Below are 26857 nucleotides of genomic sequence, written 5' to 3'. Positions count from 1 at the left end.
GGTCCCATACCCACTTGCATCTGGTGTACTTTAAAGATGGACAGAGTCTTCCTCAGTGGGTACCTCAGGTCTTCACTAACACTAACCTAACCCGCTCAGATGGATCCTCACTTAAAAATCCCTCCGATAGGCACACAGCTACTTTAGCAAAATCTGTCCTCAAGACTGCGGGATTGGCCCTCTGCCTGTCCGCTTCCACATGGTTTTCCAATACAGTTTCTGCCTAGCTAAGCTCCTGTTCCAGAGTTTCCTGTCTGGTGCTACCACCTCTGAAATGGTGGATTTGGCGGACCAGATAGCTCACACATCAAAATATCTTCTAACAGCTTCACTGGATACAGCCGCATGCTCAGCCCTTGCTGCCAGCAATATCGTCACAATCCACAGAGTCTTATGGTTGAAGGGATGGAACGCGGACTGAGCTACCAAGCTGACCCTCACCAGTCTCTTCTTCCAGGGCTCCTTGCTTTTTGGAGAGAAACTGGGCAAGATCATCTCGGACACCACCGGGGATAAAAGTGCTTCTCTTACCCAACAAAGGCCAAACTGTCCACTCCTCCAAGAGCCTCTCACTTCCTTTTTGTTCCTTTTTACAATTCTCAGCTGGAAACTGCAATCTCCAGTACAAGTTTCCAATTTTGCCAAGAAAAAAATGACCCTCCTTCAAGCCTGTTACCTCCTGGCATCCTCGGAGGCACCAGAGCAAGCCATTCAGATCCAACAGATTCTGTTCAGCATGACGGGAAGTCCCCAGCTGGGAATACTTTCAGGGAGGGTAGTAGTCTCCTCCTGTTAAAGATAGTTTTCCACATTCCCTCACTCCCGCTTATTCAAATCTCATCCCCCAAAGGATCATTCTACCATCCCTGGTTTCTTAAAGGCTATCGATTCACTCCTCAGGTCCGGTGTCATCATTCCTGTTCCATATCGGGAGTGTTTCTCAGGTCTCTATTGAAAACTGTTTGAGGTTGAAAAGAAGAATGGTTCCGCCCATCCCATCTTGGACCTCAAGTTATTGAATAGGCGTGTCTGCCTCTGCTACTTTTAGTCGCACCATTCAGTGATAACCTCCATGGAGATCCAGGAGTTACTGTGTTCAGGGGATGTCCAGGATGCCTACCTGCACATACCCATTTTTCCATCTTACCAGATATTCCAGCTTTTCAGTTCAGAATTCCCATTTTCAGGTTACTGTGCTAACATTCGGCGTATCCACATTGCCCAGGTTTTTCACAAAGGTGATGGCGACCATCATGGCCATTCTTTGGAACAAAGGCATTCTTGTCATCCCTTACCTAGACTACATCCTGATCAAAGCGAATCCCCTCAGCATGCCACTTTCTCGTCTCTGCTGGATAATCAACAAAACTAAGATTTCTCTAATCCCGGAACAGTGCATTGTTTTCCTGGGATTGCCATTCTACACTGCATGCGCAAGAGTATTCCTGACCGAAGACAAGCACTCTATCCTTCTAAAGAGAATTCGTTCTTTCAGACGTCCCTCTTCAGGATTTTGCATGAGCTTTTTGGGCAAGATGGTCTCTTCAATGGTGGAGAAGTTTCAACCAATACACTAGAAGATTGTAACGACAGACGCTGGGGAGCAGTTTCTCAGAACCTCATGGAACACTCAGAAATCGTCTCTTCCCATCAACATGCTGGAACTCTGAGAAATCCTCCTGGCTCTCCTTCACTGGCAGGACCTTCTCTTTGGCCATCCAATCCGCGTCCAGTGCAACGACGCCATGGCATACATCAACCACCAAGGAGGTACTCGACGCCAAGCAGTGATGTTAAATGTTCCTCAGATCCTTTCACGGGCCAAAGTGAATATACTAGCAATCTCAGCAGTACACATTCTCGGAGTAGACAGCTTGGCCCCCCAGCCGAGAGGGCCTCGCTGCAGGTAATTGGTCGCGTCAGTCTTCGACTAGCTCTGCCTCAGAAGGGGTACAGCCAGTCTCGATCTGATGGTGTTCAGAGTGGATCACAAGGTTCCCCAGTTCATGTCTAGGTCTCACAATCACTTAGCAATTGACTCCAACTCACTGGCGATGTTCTTGTCCCAATTCTCACTTCCATACCCGTTTCCTCCTCCTACCACTACTTCCTAGGCTGGTCAAGAAAATCAAGGTGGAAGAAGTGCCCATCGTACCTGTTGTCAAAGACCTTGGTATGCAGAGCTAGTCTATCTCCTCCCAGACGTGCCATGGAAACTCCCAGACTTTCCACATTTCCTTTCTCAGGGTCCCCTCTTCCACCAAAATTCTCAGTCGCTCAATTCAACAGCATGGCTGTTGAAGCTGCAGTTTTAAGATCCGCTGGTCTGCCCAATCAGGTCATCCAGACCACGATTAAGGCGAGGAAGACTTCATACCACTGCAAATGGAAGGCCTTGTTCCGCTCATGCAAAACCTACCAGACCACTCCCATGATCTTCTTACTTTCCCTGCTGTCTTTCCTACAGTCGGGTCTTGATTCTGGCCTGTCCTTGGTGCTTTCCATTCTCTTCCAGAGAAAATTTTGTATCTCGTTCCCAGGTCAGAACCTTCCTTCAGGAGTTCACAAATTCTGCGCAATCTTACCTCCTTCCGGTAGGACCTTGTGACCTCAACCTCGTTTTGTACATCCTTCAGAGATCACCTTCTTCTTGAAGGTTGCCCCTTTTCCCAGCCATCACCTCAATCAAACAAGTGTCCGAACTCATGCCTCTCCCCCTATCTGGTTTTACATCACGACAAGGTGGTTTTGCCTCTGACTTTATACTTTCTGCCTAAGGTGGTTTACTGGTTTCACCGTAACAAGGACATGCTCCCTTCGTTTTGTCCGTCACCTTCAAACCTTCGAGAATGGATGTTCCAAAAGCAGGACTTCGTGAGAACACTTTACCTCAACATCTTTCTGATGAATGGATTCTCTGTTCATGATTTTGGACTCTAATTGCAAAAGACCTATTGACTAGAGAAGAGCGAACCTGAGACTCGTTTTTGAACTGAACACCAAATTTAAAAATCAAGGTTCGGGTTTATGGATCGGGTGCTGTACGTGCAAACAAAACTTGTGCGAGCAACTCTGTGCTCAGGTACACTTTGTGCTCAGCTCTGTGTGAGCCGCTTGCAGTGTTTGAACGGTGCACACTGGGAGTAACAACAGCGAGCTCGGATGTAGTGTGCAACAAAAAAAAAAAGTATAAAAAAGGCCTGACCACCCTCCCCCTGCAGTATTCTGCTTATGGCTGGCTGTACGTGGGTGGAGACTCAAGCTGCCAATCTGTGACTTGATCCGGGGTTCGGGTCAAGCTTGAGACTCTGCAGCTAGGCTCGTTTGCTGCTGGCGAACTGAGCCTCGACGGAACCACTCATCTCTATTACTGACTCTGGATCCACCATTGCCTACTGGATCCAGACTGCCATCTTGGAAGCTTACCGGATAAAGGACAGACTGCGCCCACTCAAGGTTACTCGCGCAGTGGGGTCTTCCTTGGTTGTTTGTCACCAAGCCCCTGTCTTGCAGTTATGTAAGGCTGCTACCTTCCATTCATACTTTCACAAAATTCTACAGGCTTCATACCTACGCCTCGTCCGATGCGATCTTCGATAGAAGGGTCCTGCAGGCCACAGTGGTCTGAGCTCAGACTTGAGGATACTATCATGTGCACACCCTTGGGGCAGCTTTAGGATGTCCCATGGTCTCCTGTGTCTCCCAGTGAAGCGATAGAGAAAAGAAGAGTTTGGGTACTCACTGTAAAATCTTTCTTTGAGCATTGGGGGACACAGCAACTGCCCTTGTATTAAGTTGTGCTGGTTAAGTACATGTCTTCAATGTGTTCTTACTTTACTTTTGCTCCTCCAACTGCTTTCTCACTGACTGATTATCTCTTTGCTAATTGGTGAGTGTATACTACTGGGGAGGAACTAACTTTATTGCATAGTGTTAGACTCCTAGTGGCAGCAGCATATACCTCATGGTCTCCTGTGTCCCCAATGAAGACTTCAAGAAAGATTTTATTATGATTATCTCAAATCGATTTTTTGGGGGTTTTTTTTTTTTTCTTTTTTTGTTTTTTTAACTGTTATACTCTTTTTAATTCTAAGTTGCAGGCTCAAGGACAGATCCAAGCCCAACCAGGGCAACCGGCACAAGTGGCTTTGGCCAAGCCACCAGTGGTGTCTGCTGTTGTCTCATCTGGCGGTGTCACTACCCTTCCAGTTACAGTAGCAGGGATCAGTGTTTCTATCAATCAACCCCAGAAAGCAGCAGGTAAATAGGATGGAAAGAAAATATTGTGAAACATTTTTATTTTAGAACTAATTTTTATTTGAACCATTATTGTGTATGAAAGTTACAATAATTGTTGCAAGCAGTCTTTGTTGTTTGACAGTGAGTATTGCTTTGCTATGAAAGGTGGAAACTAGTATACTGTTTTAACACCAATTTTTTTTAAGCATTTTTAAAGCTTTCGGCGTTCACTGTACATTTTAGACTGTCTCAGACAATTCATTTAGCAAATGAACCAGTATTGCTTGTGTATAAGCAATGTGTATACTAACTAAACAGCCTATAACAGTTTGGTTAACCCTTCCCAGCATATGACATATTACATAATGTCTGGAATCTTTTAAAATAGGCTCAGAAACTGAGCCTGCATTATTACTGGCAGATGATGGCTGTGTTATTCATAGGTGACCATGATTTTTTGCTATATTCTGTAATACTGAGAGTCCCTAGGAGGACTACCAAATAAAGTTTAAAAAAAAATAAAAGTTAAAAAATTATATCTATATGATCACCCTCATATTCCCCCATTAAACATAAAAGAAAAAAATATATAAAAAAATTCACATATTCGGTATATCCACATCTGTAATAGTGAAAGTTATCAATATATAAAATGAATTAACCTGATCTCCAAATGGCATAATGAGAAAAAAATGTTTAAACACCTTTTAAAGGGTTTTTCGTTTGCCACAACACTGAAAAAAATACAATACAAAGTGATCATATGTGCTCAAAGATGGTATCTATAAAAACAGCTCAGGGCACAAAAAACAAACAAGCCTTACACAGCTTTATTAACTGAAAAATGCGAACATGGTAACACAAGCAAACATTTGTTTTTCTTCATCGTTCCTTATGGGAGACCCAGACAATGGGTGTATAGCTTCTGCCTCCGGAGGACACACAAAGTACTACACTCAAACGTGTAGCTCCTCCCTCCGGGCTATATACACCCCCTGGATGACAATCTAACCAGTTCAATGCTTTGTGTTTCAGGAGGCACACACACACATGCATTCTCTGATTTTTCTTTTTTAAGATTTTAATTTTAAAGATATGGAAGAAAAGCGGGTCCAGTCTGGACTCCCGGCATGTCCCTTCTCACCCCACTGTGTCGGCGGTGCTGTTAAGGTTGACTTTACAAGGCTGGAGCCTTCACATGCCGCGCTCCTTCAACATCCTTTTCAGGCTCTGGTTTGAAGTGGGAGCCATCACGGTCCTCTCTGCTTTGCAGGAGACCGGTCTCCATCCGCAGCCCTGTCAGGTTCCTGCTGGACGGAGCGTTTAACCTTCCCTCAGGGACATGGCCCTGCGTCTCAAAGCTAAGTATTGAGACGTTTTTCAGGGGTCCCGGGTACTTTTATTGAGGGGAGAGCATGTCTTTTGTCTTTACTGTAACTTCCGGCCGGTTCTGGGGTTTTTTTCCTCAGAACCGCGCCGAGGGTGCCTGCTCGTCGGCCGCATGTTAAAATCTAGGCCCCGGCTTCAGTTTGGGCCTAGTTTCGTTTTCAGCTTCCCCTGCATGTCATTCATGCAGGGGAATAGTGTGGCGCCGCCCACCGGCCGGCCAGCAGAGGGGAGGACACTCCTATCTGAGGAGCTGTTCCCTCCCCTGTATCTCTCCTTGGCCCTCCGGTTTCCCGCTCTTGGGCTAATCCTCGCCCCCCTCCTCCTTCCAGCGCCATTTTCTCAGCGTTCTCACACTGATCGGCGCTGGATGCTGCTGCTGCTGCTTTTTAGGAAGGCTGACGCTTCACTGGGGGTCCGAGCTGTGGAATCCGGAGGGCACACAGAGAGCGGTCTGGTAAGCCACAACCTCTGGTTGTGGGCTTTTTATTATACACTCTCAGGGCATTCTACAGGAGTGTATTCTTGCTGCAGAGCCTCCACCTCAGCAGCATGTCTGTCACTAGGAGCAAGGCTGCAAAGCTGTACGCTATATGCACTGCATGTAAGCTCATTCTGCCAGAGCCAAGCACATACCCACATTGTGATGCCTGCTCTAACATGGTGGTCCCTCAGCCTGGAGCCTCCTCAGGGGTTCCTCCGGCCGCTCCAGCCCCGGTGGCTGATCCCTCGGCTTGGGTAGCATCTTTTTCCAGAGCTATTTCCCAGTTTTTTGCCGACTCCATGGGACAGCTGTCCCGGACACTGCTGACCATGCATCAGCCCCCTTCTCAGGGCGCCTCTGCTGCCCCGAGCTCTGCAGAGCTCTCCGAGCATGTTTTAGGACCCCGTCCTCCTAAACGGAGACGCAGGGACCCTTCTCCTTCCTCGTCCCACGGCTCTGATTCACGAGCCGAGGTGCAGGGCGAGGAGGATACTTTTACTGTGGGCTCAGACGCTTCCTCTATGTACCCCATTGCCTTGTCTGAGGGTGATGCGGATGTTAGTGACTTGATTGCGTCCATTAACTCCGTACTGAACCTCAATCCACCAGTGTCAGAGGAACAAGCCTCTCTGGTAGAGATACATCAGTTTGCCTCACCTAAGAGAGCTAGGAGTACGTTTTTTAACCACTCCAGTTTTCAGGCCACTGTCACTAAGCCCAGGGCCTGTCCTGACAAACGTTTTCCGAAGCGTAGTTCTGATGACCGTTTTCCCTTTCCACCAGATGTGGTGAAGGAGTGGGCTCAGTCACCAAAGGTAGACCCTCCGGTGTCTAGAATCTCAGCCCGCACAGTCGTAGCGGTGGCCGATGGCACTTCTCTTAAGGATCCCACTGACCGCCAGGTTGACCTTCTGGCCAAGTCTGTATATGAGGCGGTAGGGGCCTCGTTCTCCCCGTCTTTTGCGGCAGCGTGGGCTCTTAAGGCAATCTCTGCCTCTCTGGCGGAGATACATTCCCTCACCAGGGACTCTATGCCTGAGATGGATGCCTTAACTTCTCAAGCTTCGGCTTTTTCATCCTACGCCATGTCTGCCATTCTGGAGGCTTCTCACCGCACGGCGGTGGCCTCCGCTAACTCTCTTGCGATCCGTAGGATCTTATGGCTTCGAGAGTGGAAAGCAGGCGCTTCTTCTAAGAAGTTCCTTGCGGGTCTCCCTTTTGCTGGGTCCCGGCTGTTTGGTGAACAACTGGATGAAATAATTAAGGAAGCTACTGGCGGGAAGAGTACTTCCTTGCCACAAACTAAAGCCAAGAGACCTGTCCAGGACAGGAACCAATCGAGGTTTCGTTCCTTTCGTTCCTCTAACTGGTCATCCTCTAAGCCCTCAGCCTCGTCCACGACCGCAGCCAAGGATCGTAAACCCATCTGGCGCGCGAAGCCGCGTCCTCAGAAGTCCGGAGGAGCCGCTGCCACTAAGGCAGCCCCCTCTTGACTATCTGGCTGCGCCAGCAACGTCCTTGGTCGGTGGCAGGCTCTCCCACTTTGGCGACGTGTGGTTTCAACACGTCTCCGATCAGTGGGTGCGGGATATCATCTCCCACGGCTACAGGATAGAATTTTCTTCCAGCCCGCCAAACAGATTTTTTCTGTCCACCCCCCCCCCCCCCTGCTCCAAAGCCGCCGCCTTCTCTCAGGCTGTGGCATCCCTGCAGGCCAACGGTGTAATTGTTCCGGTTCCCGCCCGAGAACGGTTCAGAGGTTTCTACTCAAACCTCTTTCTAGTCCCCAAGAAGGACGGTTCCTTCCGGCCCATCCTGGATCTCAAGCTTCTCAACAAGCATGTTCAGGTGCGGCGTTTTCGCATGGAATCTCTGAGATCGGTCATTGCATCAATGACCCAAGGAGATTTTCTAGCATCCATCGACATCAGAGATGCCTATCTGCACGTGCCTATCGCGGTCTCACACCAGCGTTGGCTACGCTTTGCAATCGGAGAGGAACATTTCCAATTCGTGGCTCTCCCCCCCTTCGGGTTAGCCACGGCCCCTCGTGTTTTCACCAAGGTTATGGCAGCAGTGGTTGCGGTCCTGCATCTCCAGGGGTTGGCAGTAATCCCCTACCTGGACGACCTTCTAGTCAAGGCCTCATCCTGTGCAGACTGCCAGCGGAGTGTCTCGCTCACTCTCGCCACGCTCGTTCAGTTCGGGTGGCTTGTCAACCTGCCCAAGTCCACTCTGACCCCGACCCAGTGACTTATGTACCTAGGGATGCAATTCGAGACTCTGCCGGCACTTGTGAAGTTGCCCTTAGTCAAACAGCAGTCCCTTCAGCTGGCGGTGCGCTCTCTGCTGAGGCACCGCCGTCATTCCATCAGGCACCTCATGCAGGTGCTGGGTCAGATGGTGACGTCAATGGAAGCAGTTCCCTTTGCCCAGTTCCATCTGCGTCCCCTGCAGCTGGACATTCTCCGTTGTTGGGACAAGCGGACCTCTTCCTTGCACAGGCTAGTGGCTCTGTCGCCACAGACCAGGAGCTCTCTTCAGTGGTGGCTTCGGCCCCTCTCTCTGTCACAGGGACGCTCCTTCCTGACTCCGTCCTGGGTGATCCTCACCACGGATGCCAGCCTCTCCGGTTGGGGAGCAGTATTTCTCCATCACCGAGCACAGGGCACTTGGACTCCGTCCGAATCAGCCCTCTCGATCAATGTGCTGGAAATCAGAGCTGTGTTTCTAGCTCTCCTAGCCTTTCACCACCTGTTGGCGGGCAGGCACATTCGAGTCCAGTCGGACAACGCGACAGCGGTTGCCTACATCAATCACCAGGGCGGAACTCGCAGCCGCCTGGCAATGTTGGAGGTTCAACGAATCCTCCAGTGGACGGAGGACTCCAAGTCCACCATATCAGCAGTCCACATCCCAGGCGTAGAAAACTGGGAGGCCGATTATCTCAGCCGTCAAACCGTGGACAGCGGCGAGTGGGCCCTGCACCCGGCAGTGTTCAGGTCAATCTGCCGCAAGTGGGGTACTCCGGAAGTGGATCTAATGGCATCCCGACACAACAACAAGGTTCCGGTTTACGTGGCTCGCTCCCACGATCCTCAAGCCTTCGCAGCGGACGCGCTGGTTCAGGATTGGTCCCAGTTCCGTCTGGCCTACGTGTTTCCCCCTCTACCTCTCTTGCCCAGGGTTCTGCGCAAGATCAGAATGGAGGGCCGTCGGGTCATAATCATTGCTCCGGACTGGCCCAGGCGAGCTTGGTACCCAGACCTGCTCCGCCTGTCCGTAGAGGTGCCGTGGCATCTCCCGGACCGCCCAGACCTTCTCTCTCAAGGTCCGTTTTTCCGCCAGAATTCTGCGGCTCTCAGATTGACGGCGTGGCTCTTGAGTCCTGGATCCTGACGGCTTCAGGCATTCCCTCTGAGGTCATTTCCACTATGACTCAGGCTCGAAAGTCTTCTTCGGCCAAGATTTATCACAGGACTTGGAGGATCTTCCTGTCCTGGTGTCGCTCTTCCGACCATGCTCCTTGGCCGTTCTCCTTGCCGACCATCCTGTCTTTTCTACAGTCTGGTCTACAGCTAGGACTGTCCCTCAATTCCCTCAAGGGACAGGTGTCGGCTCTGTCGGTATTATTCCAGCGGCGTATCGCCCGACTGGCTCAGGTGCGCACCTTCATGCAGGGCGCAGCTCACATCATTCCTCCTTACCGGCGGCCTTTGGATCCCTGGGACCTTAATCTGGTCCTCACGGCCTTACAGAAACCCCCCTTTGAGCCTCTTAGGGAGGTTCCCTTGTTTAGACTTTCACAGAAAGTTGTTTTTCTAGTAGCCATAACTTCTCTCAGGAGAGTTTCTGATTTGGCTGCGCTCTCTTCGGAATCCCCCTTTTTGGTGTTTCACCAAGACAAGGTGGTTCTTCGTCCGACTCCGGATTTTCTCCCTAAGGTGGTGTCTTCTTTCCACCTTAACCAGGACATTTCATTGCCCTCTCTTTGTCCGGCCCCTGTGCATCGCTTTGAGAAGGCGTTGCATTCCTTGGATTTGGTGCGGGCGCTCCGAATCTATGTGTCACGCACCGCCGTTTTTAGGCGGTGCACCTCACTTTTTGTGCTAACCGCGGGTCAGCGCAAGGGTCTCTCTGCTTCTAAACCGACCCTAGCTCGTTGGATTAGGTCGGCTATCGCCGATGCCTACCAGTGCTCTCAGGTGCCCCCTCCGCCAGGGATTAAGGCGCACTCGACCAGAGCTGTCGGTGCCTCCTGGGCTTTCAGGCACCAGGCTACGGCTCAGCAGGTTTGTCAGGCTGCCACTTGGTCTAGTCTGCACACTTTTTCGAAGCACTACCAAGTGCATGCTCATGCTTCGGCAGATGCGAGCTTGGGCAGACGCATCCTTCAGGCGGCTGTCGCCCATTTGTGAAGTTAGGTTTTGCCTACTTCTCAGTTTGGTTTATTTCCCACCCATGGACTGCTTTAGAACGTCCCATTGTCTGGGTCTCCCATAAGGAACGATGAAGAAAAAGAGAATTTTGTTTACTTACCGTAAATTCTTTTTCTTATAGTTCCGACATGGGAGACCCAGCACCCTCCCTGTTGCCTGTTGGCAGTTTTTGTTCCGTGTGTTTTCACCGGCTGTTGTTGTAGACAGAGGTTCCGGTTTTTCCGAGTTTTACTCTATCTCTACTTATGGGTGGATGTCCTCCTTCAGCTTTTGCACTGAACTGGTTAGATTGTCATCCAGGGGGTGTATATAGCCCGGAGGGAGGAGCTACACTTTTGAGTGTAGTACTTTGTGTGTCCTCCGGAGGCAGAAGCTATACACCCATTGTCTGGGTCTCCCATGTCGGAACTATAAGAAAAAGAATTTACGGTAAGTAAACAAAATTCTCTTTTTTTTCTTTTCGAATTTATTTTCTGCAGCTTATACAAAAAAAACGAAAACACAAGTTTGGTATTGCCATCTTTGTACTGACCTAGAGAAACATATTGTGTCATTTTTACAGTAAAATCAACACCATAAAAACAAAACTAAAAGAAACAATTCTGGAATTGCAATTTTTACACAATTTCACTGAAAAAAAATAAGTCCTCACAAGGATATATCAACAGATAAATTAAAAAAAAATGGCTCTTGGAGTAAGCAGAAAAAACCCCAAAACCTCTGCCCAAAGAAAAAAAATTGCTTGTTGCGATGCCGAAGGGGACCTATCAGGATTTGCCCATGTAAACTGAACATGCAAATGCAAATCTGTAAGTCAGTGGAAGCTGCATACCGTTTAGAAAAGTAAAACAAAACGATCACTGATCTCGGGGAGACCAGCCAAAGAAAACACTGCCGGCAGCTAGCGAGGGCTCTCAACACAGTGAAATCCTAGGTACATTGCCCCCTGGGAAATATGCAAATCAAAAAGGTCCGTGGAGCCTCTGTTAGGAATTTCCAGACAGAAAGGGACACTTAATATGGTGGTTATGGTGGTCTCCTAAAAAGAGTCACCCCTTGGCTGGGCCCTTCCCGGAGGGATATCTGGCTGGTTTCTGTGTTGGTTGAGACTCCTAACAGAGGCTCCACAGACCTTTTTGATTTGCTTTTAGAAAAGTACTTTGGAAAATTCCTGCACCAAATGCAAATGAAAGCTTCAGTGAAGGGTGCGTGCCCACATTCAGGGTTTGCAGTGTTTTGGATGCAGCATGTTTTCACTGCATCCAAAACTCTGTGATGTACAGTAAAAGCACAGTGGATGGGATTTCTAGAAATCCCAAGCCCATTGTGCTGGTTTTTCCCGCAGCAAAAACAATTTATTGCTGCCGAGAGAGCACAGCGAGAGACCGGAACTGCCCAAGCCTGGATCATGGGCACGAGCAGCTGCCGTCTCCTGTGGAGGAGACTCGCAGCCCCACAAGTCAGGACCCGCCACGCAGGACGCAGTGGGTCCTGATTGTGTGTGCATACCCTACATATCCTAATAGTCAATGGGAATGGCAAATGTGTGCAAATAAGAATAGATTATTCTTCCAAGCAAAGTCAAACACTTCACTTGCACTTTTTTCAGCTCTACCATGCAGATGCAATATTTTGTGCAGCCTATGAATGAAGGGACTGGTGTTGCAGGTCTCTGTCTTTGGATGGCACCAAGTATACAGTGTTTTGTGCCATGCAAAGATCCAGCTGATCATGCAATTAATATTAGTTATTTCTTTTTCGCTCCTAATTGGGAGACCCAGACAATTGGGTGTATAGCTACTGCCTCCGGAGGCCGCACAAAGTACTACACTTAAAAGTGTAAGGCCCCTCCCCTTCTGGCTATACACCCCCCCCGTGGGAGCACGGGTCCCTCAGTTTTTTGCTTTGTGCGAAGGAGGTCAGACACGCACGCATAGCTCCACTGTTTAGTCAGCAGCAGCTGCTGACTATGTCGGATGGAAGAAAAGAGGGCCCATACTAGGGCCCCCAGCATGCTCCCTTCTCACCCCACTTTCTGTCGGCGGTGTTTGTTAAGGTTGAGGTACCCATGGTGGGTACGGAGGCTGGAGCCCACATGCTGATTCCTTCCCCACCCCCATTAGGGCTCTGGGTGAAGTGGGACTTTACCGGTCTCCAGGCACTGAGACCGTGCTCCATCCGCAGCCCCTGGAGAAGCCGCTGGATATGGAGCTGAGTATCGTCAGGGACATGGCCCTGCTCCGTCAAGGTACTCTGTGTCCCCGTGCATACGCGCGCACACCGCAGCATTGCTGGGTGTGTTAGTGCGCCGGGGACATCAGCGCTGCTGCGCTTGTGCCATTTCCTCACTACAGCTCGGCTGAGTGGGTAGACCAGGGCGAACGGTCGCGCCGGCCGCTGGGGTCAGTCGCACTGTGACACGGCTGGGACTTGTGGTGTGCCGGGGACTTCCGCGCTGGCCATGCATATATCTCGGCCGCGCTTATTACTACAGTCCCCGGCTTTTGCGGCCTAGTTCGTCTCGTGCCCGCCTCCGCACCTGCCAGTCAGGAGGAGGGCGGGACGCTGTACAGAGCATCAGCGCTGAGGGCTGGAGTCTTTTTTACATACTCCAGCCCTCACACTAGGCACAGGGGGACGCAGTTTCCCGCACTTTTGTCTGTGGCACGCCCACGGTCCGCCCCTCTTCACAGGACGCCGGCAGCCATTCCTGCCTGCACGCTGAGCTGCAGAGGGGAGACGGGGAGACCCAGACACGGGATTCTACGGCCTCATACCCGCTGTTCAGCGGGCGGTAAGCAGCCCTCAAGGGCTCACCCCCACTTGTGCCGTTTGTGTACCTGGTATTTTGTGTTTGCAAATACTGACACTGTACGGTCGCTGGTATTCTCGGCTATATACCCTCCTAGATTACAAGGAGGCAACAGCATGTCGTCCGCAAAACGCAAGGGTGCCAAGGCACAGACGTTATATGCTGCCTGTACCGCATGTGGGGCTGCTCTACCGGCAGGTTCCACTGACCCCCATTGTGTGCAGTGCTCGGCCCCTGTGACACTTGCACAGCCGGGGCCTCTGCTAGACGTGACCCAGGGTGTACCACCTGTGAATGCTGTCCAGGTGACAGGAACGGAGTTTGCAGCTTTTGCTGACAGATTGTCTATGACTATGTCTAAAATTCTTGAAACATTGCAGTCTAGACCAGTAACTCAGACCACGGACACTGTTGAATCATTGCTCCCTGGTCCCCCTCAGCTGGAACACTTCCGGGCTCCGGGGGTGTCACACGCACCCCAGGGTGACGACTCTGACTCGGACGACAGTCCCAGACACCCTAAACGGGCTCGCTATGAGGGGCCCTCAACTTCGTCTCACTGGTCAGGATCCCAGCGGGATGAATCTATGGGTGATGAGGCGGATGTAACTGACCAGGATTCTGATCCTGGGACCGCTCTCAATCTGGATACACCGGATGGTGACGCCATAGTGAATGATCTTATAGCGTCCATCAATAAGATGTTAGATATTTCTCCGCCAGCTCCTCCTGTGGAGGAGTCAGCTTCACAGCATGAGAAATTCCATTTCAGATATCCCAAGCGTAAATTAAGCTCTTTTCTGGACCACGCTGACTTTAGAGACGCAATCCAGAAACACCACGCTTATCCTGATAAGCGGTTTTCTAAACGGCTTAAAGATACACGCTATCCTTTCCCCCCTGACGTGGTCAAGGGCTGGACCCAGTGTCCCAAGGTGGATCCTCCAATCTCCAGGCTTGCAGCTAGATCCTTAGTTGCAGTAGAAGATGGAGCGGCACTTAAAGATGCCACTGATAGACAGATGGAGCTCTGGTTGAAATCCATCTATGAAGCTATTGGAGCGTCGTTGGCGCCAGCATTCGCAGCCGTATGGGCACTCCAAGCTATTTCAGCTGGGCTTACGCAAGTCGACTCAGTCACACGTACATCTGCTCCGCAGGTGGCACCATTGACCTCTCAAATGTCTGCATTCGCGTCTTACGCGATTAATGCTGTCCTAGACTCTACGAGCCGTACGGCGGTGGCGTCAGCCAACTCCGTGGTTTTACGCAGAGCCCTATGGTTGAGAGAATGGAAGGCAGATTCTGCTTCCAAGAAGTTCTTAACCAGTTTGCCTTTTTCTCGTGACCGATTGTTTGGTGAGCGTTTGGATGAAATCATTAAACACTCCAAGGGTAAGGATTCATCCTTACCTCAACACAGACAAAACAAACCCCAACAAAGGAGGGGTCAGTCTGGTTTTCGGTCCTTTCGAGGCTCAGGCAGGTCCCAATTCTCCTCGTCCAAAAGGACTCAAAAGGATCAGAGAGGCTCAGATTCTTGGCGGACTCAATCACGCCCAATAAAGACAGCAGGAAGAACCGTTACCAAGACGGCTTCCTCATGACTCTCAGCCTCCTCTCTCCGCATCCTCGGTCGGTGGCAGGCTCTCCCGCTTTGGCGACATTTGGCTGTCACAGGTCAAAGACCGTTGGGTGAGGGACATTCTGTCTCACGGGTACAGGATAGAGTTCAGCTCTCGTCCTCCAACTCGTTTCTTCAGAACTTCTCCACCGCCCGACCGGGCCGATGCTCTGCTGCAGGCGGTGGCCGCTCTAAAGGCGGAAGGAGTGGTGACTTCCGTTCCTCTTCAGGAACAAGGTCACGGTTTTTACTCCAATTTGTTTGTGGTGCCAAAGAAGGACGGGTCGTTTTCGTCCCGTCCTGGATCTAAAGTTGCTCAACAAACACGTAAAAACCAGGAGATTCCGGATGGAATCTCTCCGCTCCGTCATCGCCTCAATGTCTCAAGGAGATTTCCTAGCATCAATAGACATCAAAGATGCTTATCTCCACGTACCGATTGCGCCAGAGCATCAGCGTTTTCTACGCTTCGTTATAGGAAGCGAACACCTGCAGTTCGTAGCGCTTCTTTTCGGGCTGGCAACAGCCCCTCGGGTCTTCACCAAGGTCATGGCAGCAGTAGTAGCAGTCCTGCACTCACAGGGTCACTCTGTGATCCCGTATCTGGACGATCTGCTGATAAAGGCACCCTCTCAAGAGGCATGCCAACACAGTCTGAACGTGGCACTGAAGACTCTCCAGAGGTTCGGGTGGATTATCAACTTTTCAAAGTCAAATCTAACCCCGACCCAATCACTAACATATCTTGGCATGGAGTTTCATACTCTCTCAGCGATAGTGAAACTTCCACTGGACAAGCAGTGCTCGCTGCAGACAGGGGTGCAATCTCTTCTTCAGAGCCAGTCGCACTCCTTGAGGCGCCTCATGCATTTCCTAGGGAAAATGGTGGCAGCAATGGAAGCAGTCCCTTTCGCGCAGTTTCATCTGCGCCCTCTACAATGGGACATTCTCCGCCAATGGGACGGGAAGTCGACGTCCCTCGACAGGGATGTCTCCCTCTCAGACAGCCAAGGACTCTCTCCGGTGGTGGCTTCTTCCCACCTCATTGTCAAAAGGAAGGTCGTTTCTACCCCCATCCTGGGCGGTGGTCACGACAGATGCGAGCCTATCAGGGTGGGGAGCAGTGTTTCTTCACCACAGGGCTCAGGGTACGTGGACTCAGAAAGAGTCCACCCTTCAGATCAATGTTCTGGAAATCAGAGCAGTTTTTCTTGCCCTGCGAGCCTTCCAACAGTGGCTGGCAGGCAAGCAGATCCGGATTCAGTCGGACAATTCCACAGCGGTGGCGTACATCAACCACCAAGGGGGAACACGCAGTCGACAAGCCTTCCAGGAAGTCCGGCGGATTCTGACGTGGGTGGAAGACACAGCATCCACCATATCCGCAGTTCACATCCCAGGCGTGGAAAACTGGAAAGCAGACTTTCTAAGTCGCCAGGGCATGGACGCAGGGGAATGGTCCCTCCACCCGGACGTGTTTCAGGAGATCTGTCGCCGCTGGGGGATGCCGGACGTCGACCTGATGGCGTCACGGCACAACAACAAGGTCCCGGTTTTCATGGCACGGTCTCACGATCACCGAGCTCTGGCGGCAGACGCCTTAGTTCAAGATTGGTCGCAGTTCCAGCTACCTTATGTGTTCCCACCTCTGGCATTGTTGCCCAGAGTGCTCCGCAAAATCAGGTCCGACTGCCGCCGCGCCATTCTCGTCGCTCCAGACTGGCCAAGGAGGTCGTGGTACCCGGATCTGTGGCATCTCACAGTAGGCCAACCGTGGGCGCTACCAGACCGTCCAGACTTGCTGTCTCAAGAGCCGTTTTTCCATCTGAATTCCGCGGTCCTGAACCTGACTGTGTGGCCATTGAGTCCTGGATCCTAGGGACCTCAGGTTTATCTCATGAAGTTGTTGCCACCATGAGACAGGCTAGGAAACCATCCTCCGCCAAGATCTACCACAGGACGTGGAAGATATTCCTATCTTGGTGCTCTGCCCAGGGAGTTTCTCCCTGGCCATTTGCATTGCCTATTTTTCTTTCCTTCCTGCAGTCTGGGTTGGAAAAAGGTTTGTCGCTTAGCTCCCTTAAAGGTCAAGTTTCCGCGCTATCCGTATTTTTTCAGAAACGCCTAGCGCGACTTCCTAAGGTACGCACGTTCCTGCAAGGGGTTTGTCATATCGTTCCCCCTTACAAGCGGCCATTGGAACCCTGGGATCTGAACAAGGTTCTAATTGCTCTCCAGAAGCCGCCTTTCGAGCCTATGAAGGAGATTTCTTTTTCTCGGCTTTCACAGAAAGTGGCTTTTCTAGTGGCGGTCACGTCTCTTCGGAGAGTGTCAGAGCTGGCGGCGTTATCTTGCAAATCTCCCTTCCTGGTGTTTCACCAAGATAATGTAGTTCTGCGTCCAATTCCAAAGTTTCTTCCCAAGGTGGTATCTTCCTTTCATCTCAATCAGGATATCACTTTACCATCTTTGTGTCCGCATCCAGTTCACCAATTTGAAAAGGGTTTGCATCTGTTGGACCTGGTGAGAGCACTCAGGATCTACATTTCCCGCACGGCGCCTATGCGCCGTTCGGATGCACTCTTTATCCTGGTCGCTGGTCAGCATAAAGGGTCGCAAGCTTCCAGATCCACCCTTGCGCGGTGGATCAAGGAACCAATTCTTCACACCTACCGTTCTGCTGGGCTTCCGATTCCATCTGGACTGAAGGCCCATTCTACCAGAGCCGTGGGTGCGTCCTGGGCATTACGGCATCAGGCTACGGCTCAGCAGGTGTGCCAGGCGGCTACCTGGTCGAGTCTGCACACTTTTACCAAGCATTATCAGGTGCATACCTACGCTTCGGCGGATGCCAGCCTAGGTAGACAAGTCCTTCAGGCGGCGGTGGCCCACCTGTAAGAAAGGGCTGCTTGACAGCCCTATCACGAGGTATTCTTTTACCCACCCAGGGACTGCTTTTGGACGTCCCAATTGTCTGGGTCTCCCAATTAGGAGCGAAAAAGAAGAAGGGAATTTTGTTTACTTACCGTAAATTCCTTTTCTTCTAGCTCCAATTGGGAGACCCAGCACCCGCCCTGTTTTTTCTTAGGGTATTTGTTTTTCGGGTGCACATGTTGTTCATGTTGATAAGTTGTGTTCTCCGATATTGTCTATCGGATTGAATTTGTTTTTGAAACAGTTATTGGCTTTCCTCCTTCTTGCTTTTGCACTAAAACTGAGGGACCCGTGCTCCCACGGGGGGGTGTATAGCCAGAAGGGGAGGGGCCTTACACTTTTAAGTGTAGTACTTTGTGCGGCCTCCGGAGGCAGTAGCTATACACCCAATTGTCTGGGTCTCCCAATTGGAGCTAGAAGAAAAGGAATTTACGGTAAGTAAACAAAATTCCCTTCTTTTGAAGAGTTTTATAATATATATAATATAACTAGTTTTATAATTAATCCATTTAGAAGAGTACAATCGTTTTTTGCTATTTAACCTAATTGCCAAAAATTCGGTACACTATTGTTTAATTCTTAATAATAATTAACATGAGCGATTAAAATAGTTTAGTTTGGGTTTTTTTTTTGTTACTGGTGCTACTCTTTTCTATGAAATATTTTTCATTGTATCCTTTTGTGTAGGGGGGCAAACTGTCATGGCCCAGCCATTACATATGCAGCCATTGTTGAAATTAAAGCAGCATCACGCTACACAGCCCCAGCAACAGCAGAAGACTCTACAGACACAGACCACGCTGGGTCAACAGAAGGTAAGCATTGAAATCAGCCCTTGTAAGGGTATGTTCACAAGCTGCGTTTTTCTCCCCCCTTAAAACTAGAATGTTGCCAGGGGATACGTGATTTTACACTTGTTTTCTTTGTCGCTCCATTGGGAGACCCAGACAATTGGGTGTATAGCTATTGCCTCTGGAGGCCACACAAAGTATTACACTTAAAAGTGTAAGGCCCCTCCCCTTCTGGCTATACACCCCCAGTGGGATCACTGGCTCACCAGTTTTGTGCTTTGTGCGAAGGAGGCAACACATCCACGCATAGCTCCACTTTTTAGTCAGCAGCAGCTGCTGACTATGTCGGATGGAAGAAAAGAGGACACATATAGTGTCCCCAGCATGCTCCCTTCTCACCCCACTGTATGTCGGAGGTGTTTGTAAGGTTGAGGTACCCATTGCGGGTACGGCGGCAGGAGCCCACATGCTGATTCCTTCCCCATCCCTTTTTACAGGGCTCTGGGTGAAGTGGGATTTACCGGTCTCCAGGCACTGAGACCGTGCTCCATCTACAGCCCCTGGAGAAGATGCTGGATGGAGCGGAGTACATCAGGGACATGGCCCTGCTTCCTCAAGGTACTCTGTGTCCCCGTGCATTTGGCGCTCACACCGCAGCATGCTGGGTGTTGTAGTGCGCCGGGGGACATCAGCGCTGCGGCGCCTGTGCCATGGCCTCATTCAGCTTTGCTGAAGCAGGCTCACTTATGGGAATTGGTCGCGCCGGCCGCTGGGACTGCGGCGCGGCTGGCACTTGTAGTGCGCCGGGGACTTCAGCGCGGCCTGCGCTTTTACGGCGGCCGCGCTGATAACTAGAGTCCCCGGCTTTTGCGGCCTGCTTCCGTTCGTTCCCGCCCCCAGACCTGCCAGTCAGGAGAGGGGCGGGACGCTGGCCACTTCCAGGAATCGGTCGCGCCGGCCGCTGGCAGCGGCGCGGCTGGCACTTGTGGTGCGCCGGGGACTTCAGCGCGGCCCGCGCTTTTACGGCGGCCGCGCTGATAACTAGAGTCCCCGGCTTTTGCGGCCTGCTTCCGTTCATTCCCGCCCCCAGACCTGCCAGTCAGGAGAGGGGCGGGACGCTGGCCACTTCTATGAATCGGTCGCGCCGGCCGCTGGAACTGCGGCGCGGCTGGCACTTGTGGTGCGCCGGGGACTTCAGCGCGGCCCGCGCTTTTACGGCGGCCGCGCTGTTAACTCGAGTCCCCGGCTTCTGGGCCTAGTCTCCCTTCGTTACCGCCCACAGCCCTGACAGTCAGGGTAGGGGCGTGACGCTGCATAGAGCAGAGCTGAGAGCTGGAGTATGTTTTGCATACTCCACCCCTCTCACTGTGTGCACTGTGAATCCGGATTCCCGCACTTTCTCAGGCACGCCCACGGCTTCCTTTTCTACAAGGACACCGGCAGCCATTAGTGTCAGTTTCTGTACGATACAGAGACAAGTGTGGAAGACCCTGGCATTCTGATAGTCACACAATCGCTGCAACAGGCGTTAAGCAGCACCTGTGGTGCTAACCCCACTAGTGCAGAAGTGCACTTATAGATATGCTTGTACTATATACATTGCACTGTTTGGTCGCACGTTGTATATACCCTCCTGGATTATGCGGAGGAGTTATCAGCATATTCTCTGTGTAAAACAAAGGTGCAGAACCACATGTTTTTCTATACAGCTGGTACAGCATGTACGGCTATACGGCCGGCAGGTACATAGACTCCCATTGTATGCACTAATGGCCAGGGGATGAGGACGGTGTCTGCAGTATTTACTGACAGTTTTTCTGAGACTATGGCTATGATACTAGAAGCCTAGCAGTCCGGACATGTCTCTCACAATATGGGCACTGTTGAATCATTGATCCATGGCCCCCCTCAGTGTGAATAACTAACAGCTCCGGGAATGTCACACGCATCCCAGAGTCACGGCTCTGCACGGACGTCAGTCCCAGACAGCCTAAGTGGGCTCGCTATGAGCGGCCTCGGTTTCATCAGGGTCCTAACAGAAGGACTCGCTGTGTAATGAGGCGGAAGTAGCGGCTCAGGATTCTGATCCTGAGACCGCTCTCAATCTGGATACACCTGATTGTGACGCCATAGTAAATAATCTTATAGCGTCCATCTATAGAATGTGGGTTATTTCTCACAGCTCCTCCAGTGGAGGAGTCAGCTTCACGTATTTTTCTGGACCACTCTGCCTTCAGAGAGGCAGTCCAGGAACACCACGCTTATCCAGATATGCGCTTCTCCAAACGGCTTAGGATACACGTTATCCCTGTCCCCTGACTTGGTCAAGGACTGGACCCAATGTCCCGAGCGGCATCCTCCAATCTCCAGGCTTGTAGCTAGATCCATAGTTGCAGTGGGAGATGGAACTGCAAACTCAAAGATGCCACTGACAGACAGATGGATCTCTGGTCGAAAGCCATCTATGAGGCTGTCGGCGCACCGTTGGCTCCGGCATTCTCTCCCTTGGGGCACTCCAAGCTATTTCAGCTTGTCTTACACAGATTGACACGGTTACACGTACATCTGTGCCGCAGGTGGCATCCTTAACCTCTCAAATGTCTGCATTTGTTTCTTACGCGATTCAGGTTGTCCTGGACTCTGCGAACCGTGCGGCGGTAGCCTCCGCTACTCCGTGTTTTTAAGCAGAGCCTGGTCTGCTCGTTAAGTGAATGGAAGGCAGATTCTGCTTCCAAAAAAAAAAAAAAAAAAAGGTTGCCTAACCAGTTGCCTTTTTCTGCTGACCGACTGTTTGGTGAGCGTTGGATGTAACCATCAAACAGTCCAGGGGTAAGGATTCATCCTTTCCTCAGCCCGGACACAACAAACCCCAACAGAGCAAGAGGCAGTCGGGGTTTTCGGCCTTTTCGAGGCTCGGGCAGGTCCCATTTTTCCTCGTCCAATGTGGACTCAAAAGGATCAGAGGAGCTAAGATTCTTAGCGGGCTCAGTCTCGCCCAAAAAAGCGACAGTCTGAAAACCCGCTTCCAAGGCGGCTTCCTCATGACTTGCGGCCTCGGTCGGTAGCAGGCTCTCCCGCCTTGGCGATATTTAGCTGCCATAGGTCAATGACCATTGAGTGTGAGACATTCTGTCTCACGGGTACAGGATAGAGCTCACTTCTCGTCCTCCAACTCGATTCTTCAGAATTTCTCCACCTCCCGGCCGGGCCGCTGCTCTTCTGCAAACAGGGTGCACTCTATAGGCAGAAAGAGTGATGACCCCCGTTCCTCTTCAGGAACAAGGTCACGGTTTTTACCCCAAATTCTTTGCGGTACCTATAACAACGGGCCGTTCCGTCCCGTTCTGGATCTAAAAATGCTCAGCAAGCTCGTGGACACCAGGCGGTTCCGGATGGAATCCCTCCGCCATGTCATCGCCTCAAGGTCCCAAGGATATTTCCTAGCATCATTAGGCATCAAGGATGCTTATCCACACGTGCCGATTGATCCAGAGCACTAGCGTTTCTACGCTTCGTTATAGGAGACGAACACCCTCTGTTCGTAGCTCTACCTTCCGGCTAGCGACAGTCCAACTGGTCTTCGCCAAGGTCAGGGCAGCAGTAGTCACAGTCCTGCACTCTCAGGGTCACTCTGTGGTCCCGTATTTAGACGATCTACTTGTCAAGGCACTCTCTTAGGAAACATGCCAACACTGCCCGAACGTTGCGCTGGAGACTCTCTAGAGTTTTGGGTGGATCATCAACTTTTTAAAGTCAGATCCGACCCCGACCCTATCGATAACATATCTAGGCATAGAGTTTCTTACTCTCTCAGCGATAGTGAAGCTGCCGCTAGACAAACAGCATTCACTACGGGCTGCAAGCTCTTCTTTAAGAACCAGTCGCACACATTGAGACGCCTCATGCACTTCCTACGTAAGATGGTAGCAATGGAGGCAGTTCCTTTCGCGCAGTTTTACTGCGTCCACTATAATGGGACATTCTCCGCCAATGGGACGAGGAGTCGACGTCCCTCAACAGAGTCGTCGTTCTTTCTCAGGCGGCCAAGGAATCTCTACGGTGGTGGCTTCTTCTCACCTCTTGGTCAAAAAGAAGGTCCTTCCTATCCCCGTCCTGGGCGATAGTTACGACAGACGCGAGTCTATCAGGGTGGGGAGCAGTTTTTCTCCACTACAGCGCTCAGGGTACGTGGACTCAGCAAGAGTCCACTCTTCAGATCAATGTTCTTGAACACAGAGCAGTGTATCTTGCCCTACAATCCTTCCAACAGCGGCTGGAAAGCAAGCATATCCGACTTCAGTCGGACAGCTCCACAGCGGTGGCATACATCAACCACCAAGGAAGAACGCGCAACCGGCAAGCCTTCCAGGAAGTCCGGCAGGTTCTGATGTGGGTGGAAGACACGGCATCCACCATATCCACAATTCACATCCCAAGTGTGGAAACTAGGAAGCTGACTTCCTAAGTCGCTGAGGTGTGGCCGAAAGAGTATGGTCTCCTCACCCGGACGGGTTTCAGGAGATCTGGCGCCGCTGACAGAGGCCGGACGTCGATCTAATGGCGTCACGGCACAACAACAATGTGCCAGCTTCATGGCACGGTTTCACAATCATCGAGCTCTGGCGGCAAACGCCTTAGTTCAGCATTGGTCGCAGTTCCAGCTACCTTAGGTGCCACCTCTGGCATTGTTGCCCAGAGTACTGCGCTAGATCAAGACCGACTGCGGCCGCGCCATCCTCGTCGCTACAAATTGGCCGAGGATGTTGTGGTACTCGGTTCTGTGGTGCCTCACGGTAGGCTAACCGGGGGCACTACCAGACCAATCAGACTGGCTGTCTCAAGGGCCATTCTTCCATTTGAATTCTACGGCCCTCAACCGGATGGTGTGGCATTGAGTCCTGGAACCTAGTGTCGTCAGGATTACCTCAGGACGTGGTTGCCACCATGAGACAGGCTAGCATACCAACGTCCGCCAAGATTGACCACAGGACGTGGAAGATGTTCTTATCTCGGTGCTCGGCGCAGGGTGTTTCTCCCTGGCCGGTTGCATCGTCTATGTTTCCTTCCTTCCTGCAATCTAGGTAGGAAAATGGGTTGTCGCTCAGTTCCCTTTAGGGACAAGTCTCAGCGCTATCTGTATTTTTTCAGAAACGACGATTTCCTCAGGTACGCACGTTCCTACGGGGAGTTTGTCTTCTCAGCACTCCGTACAAGCGGCCGTTAGAGCCCTGAGATCTGAACAAGGTTCTAATTGCTCTCCAGATGCCGCCTTTCGAGCCTTTGAAGGATGTCTCCCTTCCCGTTTTTCACGGGAAGTGGCCTTCTAGTAACGGTCTCGTCTCTTAGGAGAGTTTCCGAGCTAGCAACGCTCTCATACAAACTCCCTTCCTGGTCCTTCACCAGGACAGGGTAGTTCTGCGTCCGGTTCCGGAATTTCTCCCTAAGGTGGTATCCCATTTTCATATCAATCAGGATATCACCTCACCTTCTTTGTGTCCTCGTCCAGTCCATCAATTTCAGAAAGATTTGCATCTGTTGGTTCTGGTGAGAGCACTCAGGTTCTACTTCCCGCATGGCGCTCCTGCGCCACCCGGATGCACTCTTTGTCCTTGTCGCTGGTCGGCGTAAACAGTCGCAAGCTTCCAGATCCACCCTTGCTCGGGGGCTCGAGGAACCAATTCTTGAAACCTACAGTTCTACTGGGCTTCTGGTTCTCTCAAGGCCGAAGGCCCATTCTACCAGAGCCGTGGGTGCATCCTGGGCATTACGGCACCAGGCTACGGCTCAGCAGGTGTGTCAGGCACCCACCTGGTCGAGTCTACTTACTTTTACCAAGCATTATCAGATGCATACCTACGCTTCGGCAGACGCCAGCCTAGGTAGATAAGTCATTCAGGCGGCGGTTGGCCACCTGTAGGAGAGGGCCGTTTGACGGCCCTATCATGAGGTATTCTTTTACCCACCCAGGGATTGCTTTTGGACATCCCAATTGTCTGGGTCTCCCAATGGAGCGACAAAGAAGAAGGGAATTTTGTTTACTTACCGTAAATTCCTTTTCTTCTAGCTCCAATTGGGAGACCCAGCACCCGCCCTGTTTTCTCGGGGTTTTTCTGTTTTTTCGGGTACACATGTTGTTCATGTGGTATGGTTCAGTTCTCCGATGTTTCCTCGGATTGAATTGGTCTTTAAACCAGTTATTGGCTTTCCTCCTTCTTGCTTTGGCACTAAAACTGGTGAGCCAGTGATCCCACTGGGGGTGTATAGCCAGAAGGGGAGGGGCCTTACACTTTTAAGTGTAATACTTTGTGTGGCCTCCAGAGGCAATAGCTATACACCCAATTGTCTGGGTCTCCCAATTGGAGCTAGAAGAAAAGGAATTTACGGTAAGTAAACAAAATTCCCTTCTTTGCATATATTTTCACCCATTTACTTTAATGGGTTTAAGAGCTGCAAAACCACTGTAAGAATTGACATGTGGCATTTAGGTAAAAACACAGAAGGCCTCATAATAAAATCCAATGTGCGCATGATTTTTCAGATTTTTTTTTATGTTGGTACTGTAAAACTGCCAATTTGTGGAAACTACGCAGCAAAAACACCACTTGTGAACATAGAATAAGGCTGGATTTGTACATTAAGCTATGTTGCAGACGGATTTTTTTTCTCACACACAGGTGTAGATACAAAAGAGAAGAAAAGTTTTACATGCTTACTTTATACTTTTGTATTCACTTCTATTGTTTATCTTTGACTTAAAAAGTACACATACATGAATTCTCTGGGATTTACATTAATGAGCTTGCAATTTTAAACATTTAATCAGAATTATTAACTTTGCAATTTGCTTTTTATTTAACATTCTGTTGCCATAGTTACCAGCTATTACTGCAGTCACGCAAAAAAGCTTATGTCGCATGCAGCCTCTATGCTTTATTGCTTGTAACCGCTGCTCTGACACGTGCTGAATTTGTGTCCTGTGCTTTTCCATTCTTCCTCGGATTACAACATGTTTGCTGGATTAAAGATTTTTTTTTTTTTTATACATTTTATATTGAAAATCCACAATAAACAAGTCAATGTTTGCCGTTTAAAGTTGAATTTGCTGTTTTGCTGCAGAATTTATGATGTCTGCAAAGATATTTCCTAGTTCAGGGGAATATAGCAGCCCCATTTAGGCTATGTGCGCACGTTGCGTAAATACATGCAGTTACGCTGCGCTTTGTAGCGCAGCGTAACTGCATGCGTCCTGCGTCCCCTGCACAGTCTATGGAGATTGTGCAGGGGCCGTGCGCACGTGGCGTCTTAGAGCGCAGCGCTTCGGCTGCTGCCGAAGCGCTGCGTTCTAAGAAGTGACATGTCACTTCTTTCCTGCGCTTTGCCGGCAGCTCCTGCTCTGTCTATGGCAGGAGCTGCAGGCAGAGCGCATGGAATCGGCTTTTTTTTTTTTTCTCTACAGACATTTTCTGCAGCGATTTGAAGCGCACGTGTGCTCTTCAGATCGCTGCAGAAATTTCTGCAGGGACAGTACGCAACGTGCGCACATAGCCTAAAAGTTAAAGCACTTAATAGACAGAATGACCTTAAAGAGTATGTGTACACATGGCGTATTTGTTGCAGATATTTCTGCAGCAAAAACCAGTGAGTTGGCAAAAAAAAATGCTGCATAACATACAGACATTTTTACTTTCCTTTTTTTCCCCCCCATTCATCTATGTAAATAAAAAACCCTGCTAAAACAATTCACATGCTGCAGATTTGACGCTTTGTTTCAATTCCGGAAGAGAAAAATAAGCAGCATGTTGATTTCAGAAATCTCATTCACTTTGCTGATATCATAAAGGGCAATGTTTTCTTACTTTTGAAAAACACTGCAAAAAATGCAGTGTGTACAAGCCCTAACAGGTTCTATTGAAATAGTGGTCGTAGCACCTATTCCTTACCTGCATCACCTGGCACTGTTGGAAATTGTCAATACCTTTTTAATGTTTAGTAAACTAATTTTGTAGCTTCCCCATCAAATATTACATAAACTTATTATTATTTATATTTCTTTCTATAAAACCTGTTTCTAACATTATCACTGTGCTCCATTTATAAAGGTTACCTGAACTGTCCACAGTAGCACAATGGTTATTTAATGATTTTTTT

At 50.3% G+C, this 26857-nt stretch overlaps 1 protein-coding gene across 4 annotated transcripts in view; it reads left to right on the top strand.

Moving 5' to 3' along the window:
* The window catches only part of LOC142250032 (E1A-binding protein p400-like), a 407327-nt gene that overhangs the window by 346430 nt on the left and 34040 nt on the right, over positions 1-26857 (top strand). For all 4 annotated transcript variants that reach the window (XM_075322102.1, XM_075322107.1, XM_075322113.1 and 1 more), the window contains exons 48-49: positions 4095-4260; positions 18606-18733. In XM_075322102.1, the coding sequence (XP_075178217.1) occupies positions 4095-4260; positions 18606-18733 (294 nt within the window). The remainder of the gene's footprint in view (positions 1-4094; positions 4261-18605; positions 18734-26857) is intronic.

The sequence above is a fragment of the Anomaloglossus baeobatrachus genome, chromosome 1 (genome assembly GCF_048569485.1).
Source record: "Anomaloglossus baeobatrachus isolate aAnoBae1 chromosome 1, aAnoBae1.hap1, whole genome shotgun sequence".
In the NCBI taxonomy this organism is placed as follows: domain Eukaryota; kingdom Metazoa; phylum Chordata; class Amphibia; order Anura; family Aromobatidae; genus Anomaloglossus; species Anomaloglossus baeobatrachus.
Note: the sequence above shows the minus strand (reverse complement) of the source record. Positions and strands in the feature narration are given on the sequence as shown.